We start from the raw sequence: 15,974 nt of genomic DNA on the forward strand, positions 1-15,974 counted from the left end.
GTATTTTCTCCTACCTTCTATTGTGTTGTATTCTCCTACATTCCTTTCACATTTCCACAAACTTCAAAGTGTTTCCTTTCAAATGGTACCATGAATATGCATATCCTTCCTTCAGGACCTGAGCTACAGACAGTTAAATTTGGGTATGTCATTTTAGGGGAAAATTGAAAAAAGTGGGCTATACCGATATGGGCCTTAATAATGATGATCCACCTCTTCGAATATAGATATAATAATCTATTGAGCTCACAAGCAACGAATTAATCTACTATGGTGGGAGATTATAATACGTTTTTAAGTTCCTCAATGGACCATAAAGGAAATCACACTACAAACGATCACCCTCAAGCACTTAAGGAGATCACAAAGATCAAAGATACATTAGAACTAGTGGATAGTGTGCATGGAGGCTGAAAAACCCTGAGCTAGTGAGATATACATGGAGGAGGTTTAATATCCTGACCTAGTGAGATATACATGGAGGAGGTTTAATATCCTGACCTAGTGAGATATACATGGAGGAGGTTTAATATCCTGAGCTAGTGAGATATACATGGAGGAGGTTTAATATCCTGACCTAGTGGGATATACATGGAGGAGGCTTAATCAAGCTAGCCGTCTTGATTACTTCCTGGTCTCGTTCTTGCTGCCATCAAACGTTAAAAAGGAGTTAATGGGAGACCGAATCCGATCGGACAAACATCTGATTGGCCTCCATATAAAAGTCTTACAGAATTTCCACGTGGACGGGGATATTGGAAATTTAATCAAAGCCTATTGGATGACAATTTCTTTTTAACTAAGACAAAATATTTCAAAAGTTTGGACACACCTACTCATTCAAGGATTTTTCTTTATTTTATATGTTGTAGAATACTAGTGAAGACATCAAAACAACAATGAAATAGATGTTCTGCAATGAAATAACATAATCATGTAGTAAACAAACACTTTTAAATAAATGAAAATATATTTTAGATTTTAGATTCTTCAAAGTAGCCATCCTTTTCCTTGATGACAACGTTGCACACTCTTGGCATTCTCTCAACCAGCTTCATGAGGTAGTCACCTGGAATGCATTTCAATTAACAGGTGTGCCTTGTTAAAAGTTAATTTGTGGAATTCCATTCCTTCTTAATGCGTTTGAGCCAATCACTTGTGTTGTGACAAGGTAAGGGGGTATACAGAAGTTAGCCCTATTTGGTAAAAGACCAAGTCATAATATAGCAAGAACAACTCAAATAAGCAAAGAGAAATCACAGTCCATCGTTACTTTAAGACATGAAGGTCAGTCAATCAGGAACATTTCAAGAACTTTGAAAGTTTCTCCAAGTGAAGTCGCAAAAAACCATCAAGCGCTATGATGAAACTGGCTCTCATGAGGACCGCCACAGGAAAGGAAGACCCAGAGTTCCCTCTGCTGCAGAGGACGAGTTCATTAGAGTTAACTGCACCTCAGATCGCAGCCCAAATGCTTCACAGAGTTCAAGTAACAGACACATATCAATATCAACTGTTCAGAGGAGACAACGTGAATCAGGCCTTCATGGCCGAATTGCAGCAAACAAACCACCAGTAAAGGACACCAGTAATAAGAAGATACTTATTTTTTGCTTAAAACATGATTCCATGTGTGTTATTTCATAGTTTTGATGTCTTCACTATTATTTTACAATGTAGAAAATAATAAAAATAAAGAAAAACCTTGGAATGTGACTGTATGTCACAAATGCAGCTATCCAAAATATATGGGAATGTCTGCTCAATCCAAATTTACAACCAACTGATTGTAGCAATACCACAAAAATGGAGGAAGCAGGTGGAAAAGGGAGAAGGTAGGGAATGTGTTTGCCTGCCCTATATGAATGATACAAATTGGCTGAAAGGAACTGGCATAAATAGAAAAATATTCCACTTTCATTTGAGGACAAAATGTTGACAGCTGCGCCATACAGTTTGCAAAAAAAAATGGGAAGCTATTTTTGATGTACCGATTCCATGACATGTGGTTTATGAAATGGTACAAAAAAACAACACTTGCTTCAACTTTAAATTATTTACTAAATTCTTGCCCCCAACAGAATGCTGTACTGTATATATGGGGCATTAAACAATCTCAGCTCTGTAGATTTAGCTGCAAAGAGACAGAATCAACAGATCATTTATTCTGGTATTGCCCCTATGTAGTGTGTTTCTGGTAACAGGTTCAGGAATGGTAAAAAAAATTATCAAAACATTCACTTAAAATGAACCTTACAAATAGTTAATTGGGGGATTTGGAAAGACTGAGAGTGGCTGATTAAAGAGCTTTGTTTGTTAAAGTACTATTGTTATGTGATTTCTTTATGTAAAAGTACCATGTATGTAAAATGTATGTAGCAGAAAAGCTGAAAAAAATATATATATCTCCTCCGAAGAGGGTAAACAAAAAAGCTGGAGCAGGAACCAGCTAGATACCTCCTCAGCACCACCAGGTCAGCTAGTTCAGGGCTACAGCAACATTTATAAACGTCTGGAGGTTCCTGAGGAGAGGTTTGAGAACCACTGGGTGTGCTGTAATGGCTACATACTGAGGAAGGGCCCTTGCTTGGTGGTGGATATGTTTGGGTTAGGGTTGGGGTCAGGCTTCAGGTACGTACCGAGGAGCAGTTCTTGCTCGGTGGTGGAGGGGATCTGTTTGGGTTCGTCCATCCAGGGGGTGGCGTACACCGCGACGCTCCAGTCACTCCAGGTTCCGATCTCCATGTCCTTAGTCGCCACCTGAATGATGTACTCCTTCCCTGCGTACGCATCCGTTATGGTGTGGGCCGTACTGTCTGACAACTCCACCTGAAACACACCAATCAGAGAGAAGCACCAGTCAGCCAATCAGAAAGAAGAGGTAGAACCACAGGAAGTGTGATATTATCGATAAAAAAAAAAGTGATGTTAATAAATGACACAACAACAAACTAACAATACTGAGGATCACTGCTGATGTGGACCACCAGGTCAGTATTAGTAGACGGAGAAAACAAAGCTCCTTTAGGGAAACACTATTACACCGGAAATAACCAATTCTACACCTGTCTGGGAGAAGGAAACAACATGTAGTTTTAACGCTCTGCTCTGCTCTCAGGCTGCTACTCTCATCCCGTCACCACTTCCCCTGACGAACAGCCTGACCACCTGAACCAAAGGTTTTTCATTTATCAAATAATGGGGAAATGTGGGAATTGAGGATTAAAACCAAACAACAGCAAACAATACATATTGAGTGTCACTGAATACGGCAAGGAAAGGAATGCCAATGTTACAACCTAAAGAGAAGAAGAACAGAGAAAGGAAGAACTTCAGAGCTGTTACATTGAGGGAGAGCTCCTTTAAGGGTCCACTGCAGCCATGTCAATCTCAATAACAAAAACAACATCTTCCTTAGTTGTATAGACACTGAGTGGACAAAACATTAGGAACACCTGCTCTTTCCATGACATTACGACCCTATTAGTGCCATAATATCATACCGTTCGGACGCCACAGATGAGTTTGTGAGAAGGCATATTTTTTTATTTTTGTTTTCTTGGTCTGACAAACAACACTCTAGCTCTGTCATCTTTCACCGCAAATGTGGAAGTGTGACATAGGCGGATGCAGTGGATTGAGACGATTCCAATATAAACCAGATATCTCTATCTAAACTGATGTATTTATACAAAACCAGATATCTCTATCTAAATTGAAGTATTTATATAAAACCAGATATCTCTATCTTAAATTGATGTATTTATACAAAACCAGATATCTCTATCTAAACTGATGTATTTATATATAACTAGATATCTCTATCTTAAATTGATGTATTTATACAAAACCAGATATCTCTATCTAAACTGATGTATTTATATATAACTAGATATCTCTATCTTAAATTGATGTATTTATACAAAACCAGATATCTCTATCTTAAATTGATGTATTTATATAAAACCAGATATCTCTATCTTAAATTGATGCAATTTTATCTGGATTTTTTTATTAAGTTAATTAATTCGATTTGCACAGGGGCGTGGACAAGGACTTCAGGGGGTTTTAATGTCAGCATCATCTCCTTTCCTATAAAGTAGATGTGATACCCTGGTCATGCATGACCCTGGGCCCTAATAGTCTGAATCTGACCTATCAGAGCAACTACAGACACTTACGGCACACACACACACACACACACCAGCCAGTCGCCGCTTTGACCCACAGCCTCTCCAGCCAGGCGCCGCTCTGACCCACAGCCCCTCCAGCCAGGCGCCGCTCTGACCCACAGCCCCTCCAGCCAGGCGCCGCTCTGACCCACAGCCCCTCCAGCCAGGCACCGCTCTGACCCACAGCCCCTCCAGCCAGGCACCGCTCTGACCCACAGCCCCTCCAGCCAGGCACCGCTCTGACCCACAGCCCCTCCAGCCAGGCACCGCTCTGACCCACAGCCCCTCCAGCCAGGTGCCGCTCTGACCCACAGCCCCTCCAGCCAGGCGCCGCTCTGACCCACAGCCCCTACAGCCATGCGCCGCTCTGACTCACAGCCCCTCCAGCCAGGTGCCGCTCTGACCCACAGCCCCTCCAGCCAGGTGCCGCTCTGACCCACAGCCCCTCCAGCCAGGCGCCGCTCTGACTGACAGTCCCCACATCCCCTCCAGCCCCATCCAGCCAGGCGCCACTCTAACCCATATCCCCCACAGCCCCTCCAGCCAGGCGCCGCTCTGACCCATATCCCCCACCACCCCTCCAGCCAGGTGCCGCTCCAACTCACATCCCCCAGGGGTTGAACATTTCAGTGAAGACATTTGACAGTTGGTCCGTTCATGCTTGAGTATACGTCCTGGTAATCCGTCTGGCCCTGCGGCCATATGAATGTTGACCTGTTTAAAGGTCTTGCTCACATTGGCTACGGAAAGAGTGATCCCACAGTCATCCGGAACAGCTGGTGGTCTCACACATTGTTCAGTGTTGCTTGCCTCGAAGTGAGCATAGAAGGCATTTAGCTCATCTGGTAGGCTTATGTCACTGGGCAGCTTTTGACTGGGTTTCCCTTTGCAAGCGCTGCCATATTTGAAGAGTGTCAGAGCCAGTGTAGAAGGATTCGATATTATTACACCCAACTATGTACACTGAACAAAAATATTAACGCAACATGTAAGGGTTGGTCCCATGAGCTGAAATAAAAGATCCCAGAAATTTTCCATACACACAAAAAGCTTATTTCTCTCAAATTGTGTGGACAATTTTATTTACATCCCTGTTAGTGAGCTTTTCTAATTTGCGGAGATAATTCATCCACCTGACAGGAGTGGCATATCAAGAAGCTGATTAAACAGCATGATCATTATATAATGATCAAGGCCACCCTACAATGTGCAGTTTTGTCACACAACACAATGTCACAGATTCTCTAGTTTTGAGGGAGTATGCAATTGGCATGCTGACTGCAGGAATGTCCACCAAAGCTGTTGCCAGATAATTTTAATTTCTCTACCATAAGCCCCCTTCAACACCGTTTTAGTGAATTTTGCAATATGTCCAACCGGCCTCATAACCGCAGATCATGTGTAATCATGCCAGCCCAGGACCTGCTCATCCGGCTTCTTATTCTGCGGGATCGTCTGAGACCAGCCACCCGGACAGCTGATGAAACTGAGGAGTATTTCTCTCTGTAATAAAGCCCTTTTGTGGGGATATACTAATTCTGATTGGCTGGGCCTCGCTCCCCAGTGGGTGTGCCTATTCCATCCCAGGCCGACCAAATGGCTCCGCCCATACCCAATCATGTGAAATCCATTGATTAAGGTCTAATTCATTTATTGACTGATTTCCTTATATGAACATTGACTCAGTAAAATCTTTGAAATTGTTGCATTTTGCATTTATATTTTTGTTCAATATAGTTCATGAGTGGGTGGAAGGCATTTTCTTATATCACCTAGTTCATGACTTCGAATATCAATAATTCAGTATACTGTCCAGGAAGAAATGTGAGCCCTGTCCTCTGTAATATAGCAAGCTCAATCAATACATACACTAACATTCTGCAAACACATTAAACCAGTGATGGAGGGAATCTGACCTCTGATCAGGGCATCATGGCAGAACTCAGCATAGATTATTAACATGATTAACATGATTCATCTATTCATGATTCGTTTATGCATTGGTATTGAGAGGAAATGTTTATGCATTGGTATTGAGAGGAAATGTTTATGCATTTGTATTGAGTGGAAATGTTTATGCATTTGTATTGAGAGGAAATGTTTATGCATTGGTATTGAGAGGAAATGTTTATGCATTTGTATTGAGTGGAAATGTTTATGCATTGGTATTGAGAGGAAATGTTTATGCATTGGTATTGAGAGGAAATGTTTATGCATTGGTATTGAGAGGAAATGTTTATGCATTTGTATTGAGTGGAAATGTTTATGCATTGGTATTGAGAGGAAATGTTTATGCATTGGTATTGAGTGGAAATGTTTATGCATTGGTATTGAGTGGAAATGTTTATGCATTGGTATTGAGAGGAAATGTTTATGCATTGATATTGCGAGGAAATGTGTATGCATTGGTATTGAGAGGAAATGTTTATGCATTGGTATTGAGAGGAAATGTTTATGCATTGGTATTGAGAGGAAATGTTTATGCATTGGTATTGAGAGGAAATGTTTATGCATTGGTATTGAGTGGAAATGTTTATGCATTGGTATTGAGAGGAAATGTTTATGCATTGGTATTGAGAGGAAATGTTTATGCATTTGTATTGAGTGGAAATGTTTATGCATTGGTATTGAGAGGAAATGTTTATGCATTGGTATTGAGTGGAAATGTTTATGCATTGGTATTGAGTGGAAATGTTTATGCATTGGTATTGAGAGGAAATGTTTATGCATTGATATTGCGAGGAAATGTGTATGCATTGGTATTGAGAGGAAATGTTTATGCATTGGTATTGAGAGGAAATGTTTATGCATTGGTATTGAGAGGAAATGTTTATGCATTGGTATTGAGAGGAAATGTTTATGCATTGGTATTGAGAGGAAATGTTTATGCATTGGTATTGAGAGGAAATGTTTATGCATTGGTATTGAGAGGAAATGTTTATGCATTGGTATTGAGAGGAAATGTTTATGCATTGGTATTGAGAGGAATTGTCACGCCCTGGCCATAGAGAGGTTTTTGTTCTCTATTTTGGTAAGGCCAGGGTGTGACTAGGGTGGGCATTCTATGTCCTTTTTTCTATGTTTTTGTATTTCTTTGTTTTGGCCTGGTATGGCTCTCAATCAGGGACAGCTGTACATCGTTGTTGCTGATTGGGAGCCATACTTAGGCAGCCTGTTTTCCTTTGGGTTTTTGTGGGTAGTTGTTTCTGTTGTGTGGTTTGCACCTGACAGAACTGTTGGCGTTCGTTTGTTTCTTAAGTTCAAGTGTTTCATATTATTAAAACTTCAATATGAACACTCACCACGCTGCATCTTGGTCCCCTCTGTCAGACGATCGTTACAGAACTACGCACCACAACTGGATCAAGCAGCGTGCTCGGGAGGAGATGGACACCTGGTCTCATCAGGAGTGGATTGGGAGGAGAGACTGGACTTGGGGCCAGGTGATCAACAGATATTGGAGCCTACCCGGGAAGAACGAGAGGCAGCCCCAAAAAATGTTTTGGGGGGGCACACGGGTAGTTTGGCAGGACCAGGGGTGAGGCCTGAGTCAACTACCCGTGCTTTTTGCGGTAAGCAGGTGCCTGCCTCTCGCACTCTCTCTCCAGTGCGCCTGCCCAGCCCAGTACGTCCTGTGCCTGCTCCCAGAGCCAGGCCTCCTGCAAGTCCCGTCAGTCCGGAGCCGCCAGAGCCGCTCGCCAGTCCGGAGCCGCCAGAGCCGCTCGCCTGTCCGGCGCCGCCAGAGCCGCCCGCCTGTCCGGCGCAGCCAGAGCCGCCCGCCTGTCTGGCGCCCACGGCGAGGGTCCCCAGTCCGGGGTCGGCGGCGAGGGACCCCGCTCTAGAGGCGCCACCTAAGTGGGGTGAGCCAGTGGTGGAGCGGGGTCTGTGTCCCGCTCCTGAGCCGCCACCGCGGATAAATGCCCACCCGGACCCTTCCCTAGAGGTTTAGGTTTTGCGGCCGGAGTCCGCACCTTTGGGGGGGGGTACTGTCACACCCTGGCCATAGAGATTTTTGATCTCTATTTTGGTAAGACCAGGGTGTGACTAGGGTGGGCATTCTTTGTTTTGGCCTGGTATGGCTCTCAATCAGGGACAGCTGTACATCGTTGTCGCTGATTAGGAGCCATACTTAGGCAGCCTGTTTTCCTTTGGGTTTTTGTGGGTAGTTGTTTCTGTTGTGTGATTTGCACCTGACAGAACTGTTGGCGTTCGTTTGTTTCCTAAGTTCAAGTGTTTCATATTATTAAAACTTCAATATGAACACTCACCACGCTGCATCTTGGTCCCCTCTGTCAGATGATCGTTACAGGAATGTTTATGCTCTGACTCACGTGTTGCCACTGGTCCCTGATGAGGGGCCTGTATCTATAACTCACGTGTTGCCATTGGTCCCTGATGAGGGGCCTGTATCTATAACTCACGTGTTGCCATTGGTCCCTGATGAGGGGCCTGTATCTATAACTCACGTGTTGCCACTGGTCCCTGATGAGGGGCCTGTATCTATAACTCACGTGTTGCCATTGGTCTCTGATGAGGGGCCTGTATCTATAACTCACGTGTTGCCACTGGTCCCTGATGAGGGGCCTGTATCTATAACTCACGTGTTGCCACTGGTCCCTGATGAGGGGCCTGTATCTATAACTCACGTGTTGCCATTGGTCTCTGATGAGGGGCCTGTATCTATAACTCACGTGTTGCCACTGGTCCCTGATGAGGGGCCTGTATCTATAACTCACGTGTTGCCATTGGTCCCTGATGAGGGGCCTGTATCTATAACTCACGTGTTGCCATTGGTCCCTGATGAGGGGCCTGTATCTATAACTCACGTGTTGCCACTGGTCCCTGATGAGGGGCCTGTATCTATAACTCACGTGTTGCCATTGGTCTCTGATGAGGGGCCTGTATCTATAACTCACGTGTTGCCACTGGTCCCTGATGAGGGGCCTGTATCTATAACTCACGTGTTGCCACTGGTCCCTGATGAGGGGCCTGTATCTATAACTCACGTGTTGCCATTGGTCTCTGATGAGGGGCCTGTATCTATAACTCACGTGTTGCCACTGGTCCCTGATGAGGGGCCTGTATCTATAACTCACGTGTTGCCATTGGTCCCTGATGAGGGGCCTGTATCTATAACTCACGTGTTGCCATTGGTCCCTGATGAGGGGCCTGTATCTATAACTCACGTGTTGCCATTGGTCCCTGATGAGGGGCCTGTATCTATAACTCACGTGTTGCCACTGGTCCCTGATGAGGGGCCTGTATCTATAACTCACGTGTTGCCATTGGTCTCTGATGAGGGGCCTGTATCTATAACTCACGTGTTGCCACTGGTCCCTGATGAGGGGCCTGTATCTATAACTCACGTGTTGCCACTGGTCCCTGATGAGGGGCCTGTATCTATAACTCACGTGTTGCCATTGGTCTCTGATGAGGGGCCTGTATCTATAACTCACGTGTTGCCACTGGTCCCTGATGAGGGGCCTGTATCTATAACTCACGTGTTGCCATTGGTCCCTGATGAGGGGCCTGTATCTATAACTCACGTGTTGCCATTGGTCCCTGATGAGGGGCCTGTATCTATAACTCACGTGTTGCCACTGGTCCCTGATGAGGGGCCTGTATCTATAACTCACGTGTTGCCACTGGTCCCTGATGAGGGGCCTGTATCTATAACTCACGTGTTGCCACTGGTCCCTGATGAGGGGCCTGTATCTATAACTCACGTGTTGCCACTGGTCCCTGATGAGGGGCCTGTATCTATAACTCACGTGTTGCCATTGGTCTCTGATGAGGGGCCTGTATCTATAACTCACGTGTTGCCACTGGTCCCTGATGAGGGGCCTGTATCTATAACTCACGTGTTGCCATTGATCTCTGATGAGGGGCCTGTATCTATAACTCACGTGTTGCCATTGGTCCCTGATGAGGGGCCTGTATCTATAACTCACGTGTTGCCATTGATCTCTGATGAGGGGCCTGTATCTATAACTCACGTGTTGCCACTGGTCCCTGATGAGGGGTCTGTATCGAAGGAAGTACTTCAGGGGGAAGATCTCGACATCAGGCCAGGTAGAGGGACTGTTCCAGGTGACCTCCAGACGACGCACGTTGCTGGGAGTGGCCACCACCCTTTCAGGGGGGTCTGGTTTCACTACAGGCAGAGAGATGGGTTAGGGTTCACGTCATCACAATACAGTATGTAGAGAGATGGGTTAGGGTTCACATCACAATACAATACAGTATGTAGAGAGATGGGTTAGGGTTCACGTCACCCCAATACAGTATATAGAGAGATGGGTTAGGGTTCACGTCATCACAATTCAGTATGTAGAGAGATGGGTTAGGGTTCACATCACAATACAATACAGTATGTAGAGAGATGGGTTAGGGTTCACGTCACCCCAATACAGTATATAGAGAGATGGGTTAGGGTTCACGTCACCCCAATACAGTATATAGAGAGATGGGTTAGGGTTCACATCACCATAATACAGTATGTAGAGAGATGGGTTAGGGTTCACATCACAATACAATACAGTATGTAGAGAGATGGGTTAGGGTTCACATCACAATACAATACAGTATGTAGAGAGATGGGTTAGGGTTCACATCACCACAATACAGTATGTAGAGAGATGGGTTAGGGTTCACATCACCATAATACAGTAAATACAGTTGAAGTCAGAAGTTTACATATACCTTAGCCAAATACATTTAAACTCAGTTTTTCACAATTCCTGACATTTAATCCTAGTAAAAATTCCCTGTCTTAGGTCAGTTAGGATCACCACTTTATTTTAAGAATGTGAAATGTCAGAATAATAATAGAGAGAATGATTTATTTAAGCTTTTATTTAGTTCATCACATTCCCAGTGGGTCAGAAGTTTACATACACTCAATTCATACTTGATAGCATTGCCTATAAATTGTTTAACTTGGGTCAAACATTTTGGGAGCCTTCCAGAAGCTTCCCACAATAAGTTGGGTGAATTTTGGCCCATTCTTCCTGACAGAGCTGGTGTAACTGAGTCAGGTTTGTAGGCCTCCTTGCTCACACACGCTTTTTCAGTTCTGCCCATCCATTTTCTATACGATTGAGGTCAGGGCTTTGTGATGGCCACTCCAATACCTTGACTTTGTTGTCCTTAAGCCATTTTGCCACAACTTTGGAAGTATGCTTGGGGTCATTGTCCATTTGGAAGACCCATTTGCGACCAAGCTTTAACTTCCTGACTGATGTCATGAGATGTTGTTTCAATATATCCACATCATTTTCCTTTCTCATGAGGCCATCGGTAACGTGAAGTGCACCAGTCCCTCCTGCAGCAAAGCACCCCCACAACATGATGCTGCCACCCCCATGCTTCACGGTTGGGATGGTGTTCTTCGACTTGCAAGCCTCCCCCCTTTTCCTCCAAACATAACGATGGTCATTATGGCCAAACAGTTCTGTTTTTGTTTCATCAGACCAGAGGACATTTCTCCCAAAAGTATGATCTTTGTCCCAATGTGCAGTTATAAACCGTAGTTTGGCATTTTTATGGCTGTTTTGGAGCAGTGGCTTCTTCCTTGCTGAGCAGCCTTTCAGGTTATGTCGATATAGGACTAATTTTACTGTGGATATAGATACTTTTTTACCTGTTTCCTCCAGCATCTTCACAAGATCCTTTGCTGTTGTTCTGGGTTTGATTTGCACTTTTCGCACCAAAGTACGTTCATCTCTAGGAGACAGAACGCGTCTCCTTCCTGAGCGGTATGACTTTATTTTTTTTCTTGGCTGGCTGATTTTTTTTGATTTTCCCATGATGTCAAGCAAAGAGGCACTACGTTTGAAGGTAGGCCTTGAAATACATCCACAGATACACCTCCAATTGACTCAAATTATGTCAATTAGCCTATCAGAAGCTTCTAAAGCCATGACATCATTTTCTGGAATTTTCCAAGCTGTTTAAGGGCACAGTCAACTTATTGTATGTAAACTTCTGATCCACTGGAATTGTGATACAGTGAATTATAAGTAAAATAAACTGTCTATAAACAATTGTTGGAAAATGTATTTGTGTCACGCACAAAGTAGATGTCCTAACCAACTTGCCAAAACTATAGTTTGTTAACAAGAAATTTGTGGAGTGGTTGAAAAACGAGTTTTAATGACTCCAACCTAAGTGCGTGTAAACTTCTGACTTATAACTGTATATATATATAGAGAGAGAGAGACATCAGACCAAACAATACAGAGAGACACATGACAAACGGAGGAATCAACAACAACATCAACACCATCATCCCAGACACCCTGGACCTACTCCAATTCCGCCCCAACAGTTCCACAGATGATGCAATTTCTATGGCACTCCACCCTGCCCTCTTAAATCAAAGAACGTTTTATTCGTCACGTGCTCCAAGTACAGCAGCTGTAGACCTTAAAGGTTTGCTTACAAGCCCTTAACCAACAATGCAGCTTTAAGAACAGTTAAAAACATATTCACGAAATAAACAAAAGTTAAAAAAAAAAAAGTAACACAATAAAATAACAATAGCGAGGCGATATACAGACGGTACCGGTACGGAGTCAATGGGAAACGGAGGGGCACGAGAGCTTCAGGTATCTCGGTGTACACATCAATAAGGAATTAACATGGTCATCACTGGGGGCTCCAGACTCCAGCCACCGAAGCCAGCCTGTTCTCTCTGCTACAGCACCATGCTCTACCGCACGGCAAGTAGTACCAGTGCACTAAGTCTTTAACCAACAGGACCCTGAACAGCTTTTACCGTCAAGCCATAAGACTGCTAAACAAGACTTCTAAATAACAAATCAAATTGCCGCAGTACGCACTGCTGTTACTGTCTATTATCTATCCCCCTACCTACAGTATACTGCTGTTACTGTCTATTATCTATCCTTTACCCCTACCTACAGTATACTGCTGTTACTGTCTATTATCTATCCTTTACCCCTACCTACAGTATACTGCTGTTACTGTCTATTATCTATCCTTTACCCCTACCTACAGTATACTGCTGTTACAGTCTATTATCTATCCTTTACCCCTACCTACAGTATACTGCTGTTACTGTCTATTATCTATCCCCCTACCTACAGTATACTGCTGTTACTGTCTATTATCTATCCTTTACCCCTACCTACAGTATACTGCTGCTACTGTCTATTATCTATCCCCCTACCTACAGTATAGTGCTGTTACTGTCTATTATCTATCCTTTACCCCTACCTACAGTATACTGCTGTTACTGTCTATTATCTATCCTTTACCCCTACCTACAGTATACTGCTGTTAATGTCTATTATCTATCCTTTACCCCTACCTACAGTATACTGCTGTTACTGTCTATTATCTATCCTTTACCCCTACCTACAGTATACTGCTGTTAATGTCTATTATCTATCCTTTACCCCTACCTACAGTATACTGCTGTTACTGTCTATTATCTATCCTTTTCCCCTACCTACAGTATACTGCTGTTACTGTCTATTATCTATCCTTTACCCCTACCTACAGTATACTGCTGTTACTGTCTATTATCTATCCTTTACCCCTACCTACAGTATACTGCTGTTACTGTCTATTATCTATCCTTTACCCCTACCTACAGTATACTGCTGCTACTGTCTATTATCTATCCTTTACCCCTACCTACAGTATACTGCTGTTACTGTCTATTATCTATCCTTTACCCCTACCTACAGTATACTGCTGCTACTGTCTATTATCTATCCTTTACCCCTACCTACAGTATACTGCTGTTACTGTCTATTATCTATCCTTTACCCCTACCTACAGTATACTGCTGTTACTGTCTATTACCCCACCTGGGTTTGTGGGAGATTGTCTTTGAGTTAGTGTATGTTTCACCTCTGCGTCACGGTTTGTTGTTTTTGTTATTCAGTTTATATGTATGTATTGCATAGTTTCACAGTTCAATAAATATGTGGAACGATACACACGCTGCACATTGGTCCGCTTCATCCTACGACAACCGTGACAACTGCTGCTACTGTCTATTCTCGAACCGGTTGCCTAGTCATTTTGAACCTCCCTACAGTATACACTGAGTACACCAAAGGTCAGGAACACCTAGTTCCTCACCCATCTACACACAATACCCCATAATGACAAAGTGAAAACATGTTTTTAGAAAATGTTGCTAATTTATTGGAAATTAAATACAGAAACATCTAATTGACATAATAATTCACAGCTCTGAGTCATTACTTTGTAAAAACACCTTTGGCAGTGATTACAGCTGGGAGTCTATCTGGGTAAGTCTCTAAGAGTTTGCAGACCTGGATTGTACAATATTTGCACATTATTCTTTTAAAAATGTTTTAAATTCATCATCTGTTTCCTTCCTTCACATGTCCCTCTGTTCATCATCTGTTTCCTTTAGATGTGCCAGGTGAACCTGCCACCACAACACTTAGATATCACTTGACATAAGATCTTCTCTAAGTATTACAGGGATATGGCTTTGAATACATACAGCAACACCTCCCCCATAAGCATTCCTGTCTTTTCTATAGATGTTATATCCTTGTATTGCTACTGCTGTATCATCAAATGAATTATCTAAGTGAGTCTCAGAAATGGCTAATATATGAATGTTATCTGATGTTAACCAGTTATTGAGTTCATGAACCTTATTTCTAAGGCTACATATGTTAATATGGGCTATTTTCAGCCCTTTCCTGGGTAGCTGATCACAGATAGACATAATATGGAAAAGAGCAGACAAAGCAAGAGAAAATAATATACATTCAGCAGTCCATGAATCAATTGGTGGGTGTGTGCCACAGGGTTGAAGCTACGAACCCATACTGTAGGCTTGGCTCTCTCATCCCTTCCAGGCCGCTGGGTCCCGTCCCAAATGTAGTGCAAACTACAGGGAATAGGGAGCCATTTGGGACACAGGCATTGTGTCAATACAGAGAGGATTGAAGGTTATTTTCGTTCAGCTTGTTTCAGGAAATATTTACCTGTGGAGTCTTGGCTGTGTTAATGACTCTTACTGACTGACAGATGTCGTCTGATGAGTTTTAACAAAATATAATTAGGTTGCCGTTGTAGAGAGTTGGCTATAAAATAAACAATGGCTGCTGTGATGTGAAGTTTGATACAGCCTGACAGGACAGGTTGCTCTGAGTGATGTTTGGCTGGTGAGGTGAGCTAACATCAAGGTTGTAATGAAGTCAGCGCTACAACAACAAAAAACAACCGTGGTCTACGTACCTATGTTGAACTCTTCAAAGGTGATGGCGGTGGAGGCTTTTCCCAGGGCGTTGACAGCCGTAACGTTGACTCTGTAGGGGTAGCTACTGAACACCTCAGGGAACTGAACGTGGCAGCGGTTCTTATGGACCACATCCCTTGTTACTTCTAGGGACTTCTGGTTGTGTCTGAGAGGAGAGAGAGGAGGGAGGGAGAGAGAACAGCAGAGGGGGGAGGATGACAGAGAGGGGGGATGATGACAGAGAGGGGGGATGATGACAGAGAGGGGGGATGATGACAGAGGGGGGAGGATGACAGAGAGGGGGGAGGATGACAGAGAGGGGGGAGGATGACAGAGAGGGGGGATGATGACAGAGGGGGGAGGATGACAGAGAGGGGGGAGGATGACAGAGAGGGGGAGGATGACAGAGAGGGGGGATGATGACAGAGGGGGAGGATGACAGAGGGGGAGGATGACAGAGAGGGGGAGGATGACAGAGAGGGGGGAGGATGACAGAGAGGGGGGGATGAAGAAGGAGATGTTGTCTTGTTATGTTGGAGAAGGAG

The 15,974-nt window shown here is 43.7% G+C and overlaps 1 protein-coding gene across 3 annotated transcripts in view; it reads right to left on the reverse strand.

Annotated features, from left to right (window-relative positions):
- Positions 1-15,974, reverse strand: part of LOC106572571 (ciliary neurotrophic factor receptor subunit alpha) — a 309,062-nt gene that overhangs the window by 39,029 nt on the left and 254,059 nt on the right. For all 3 annotated transcript variants that reach the window (XM_045694243.1, XM_045694246.1, XM_045694252.1), the window contains exons 5-7: positions 15,429-15,595; positions 10,169-10,326; positions 2,640-2,829 (exon numbers count right to left, since the gene is read on the reverse strand). In XM_045694243.1, coding sequence (XP_045550199.1) covers positions 2,640-2,829; positions 10,169-10,326; positions 15,429-15,595 — 515 coding nt within the window. The remainder of the gene's footprint in view (positions 1-2,639; positions 2,830-10,168; positions 10,327-15,428; positions 15,596-15,974) is intronic.

This window comes from Salmo salar, chromosome ssa01, assembly GCF_905237065.1.
Source record: "Salmo salar chromosome ssa01, Ssal_v3.1, whole genome shotgun sequence".
Lineage (NCBI taxonomy): Eukaryota > Metazoa > Chordata > Actinopteri > Salmoniformes > Salmonidae > Salmo > Salmo salar.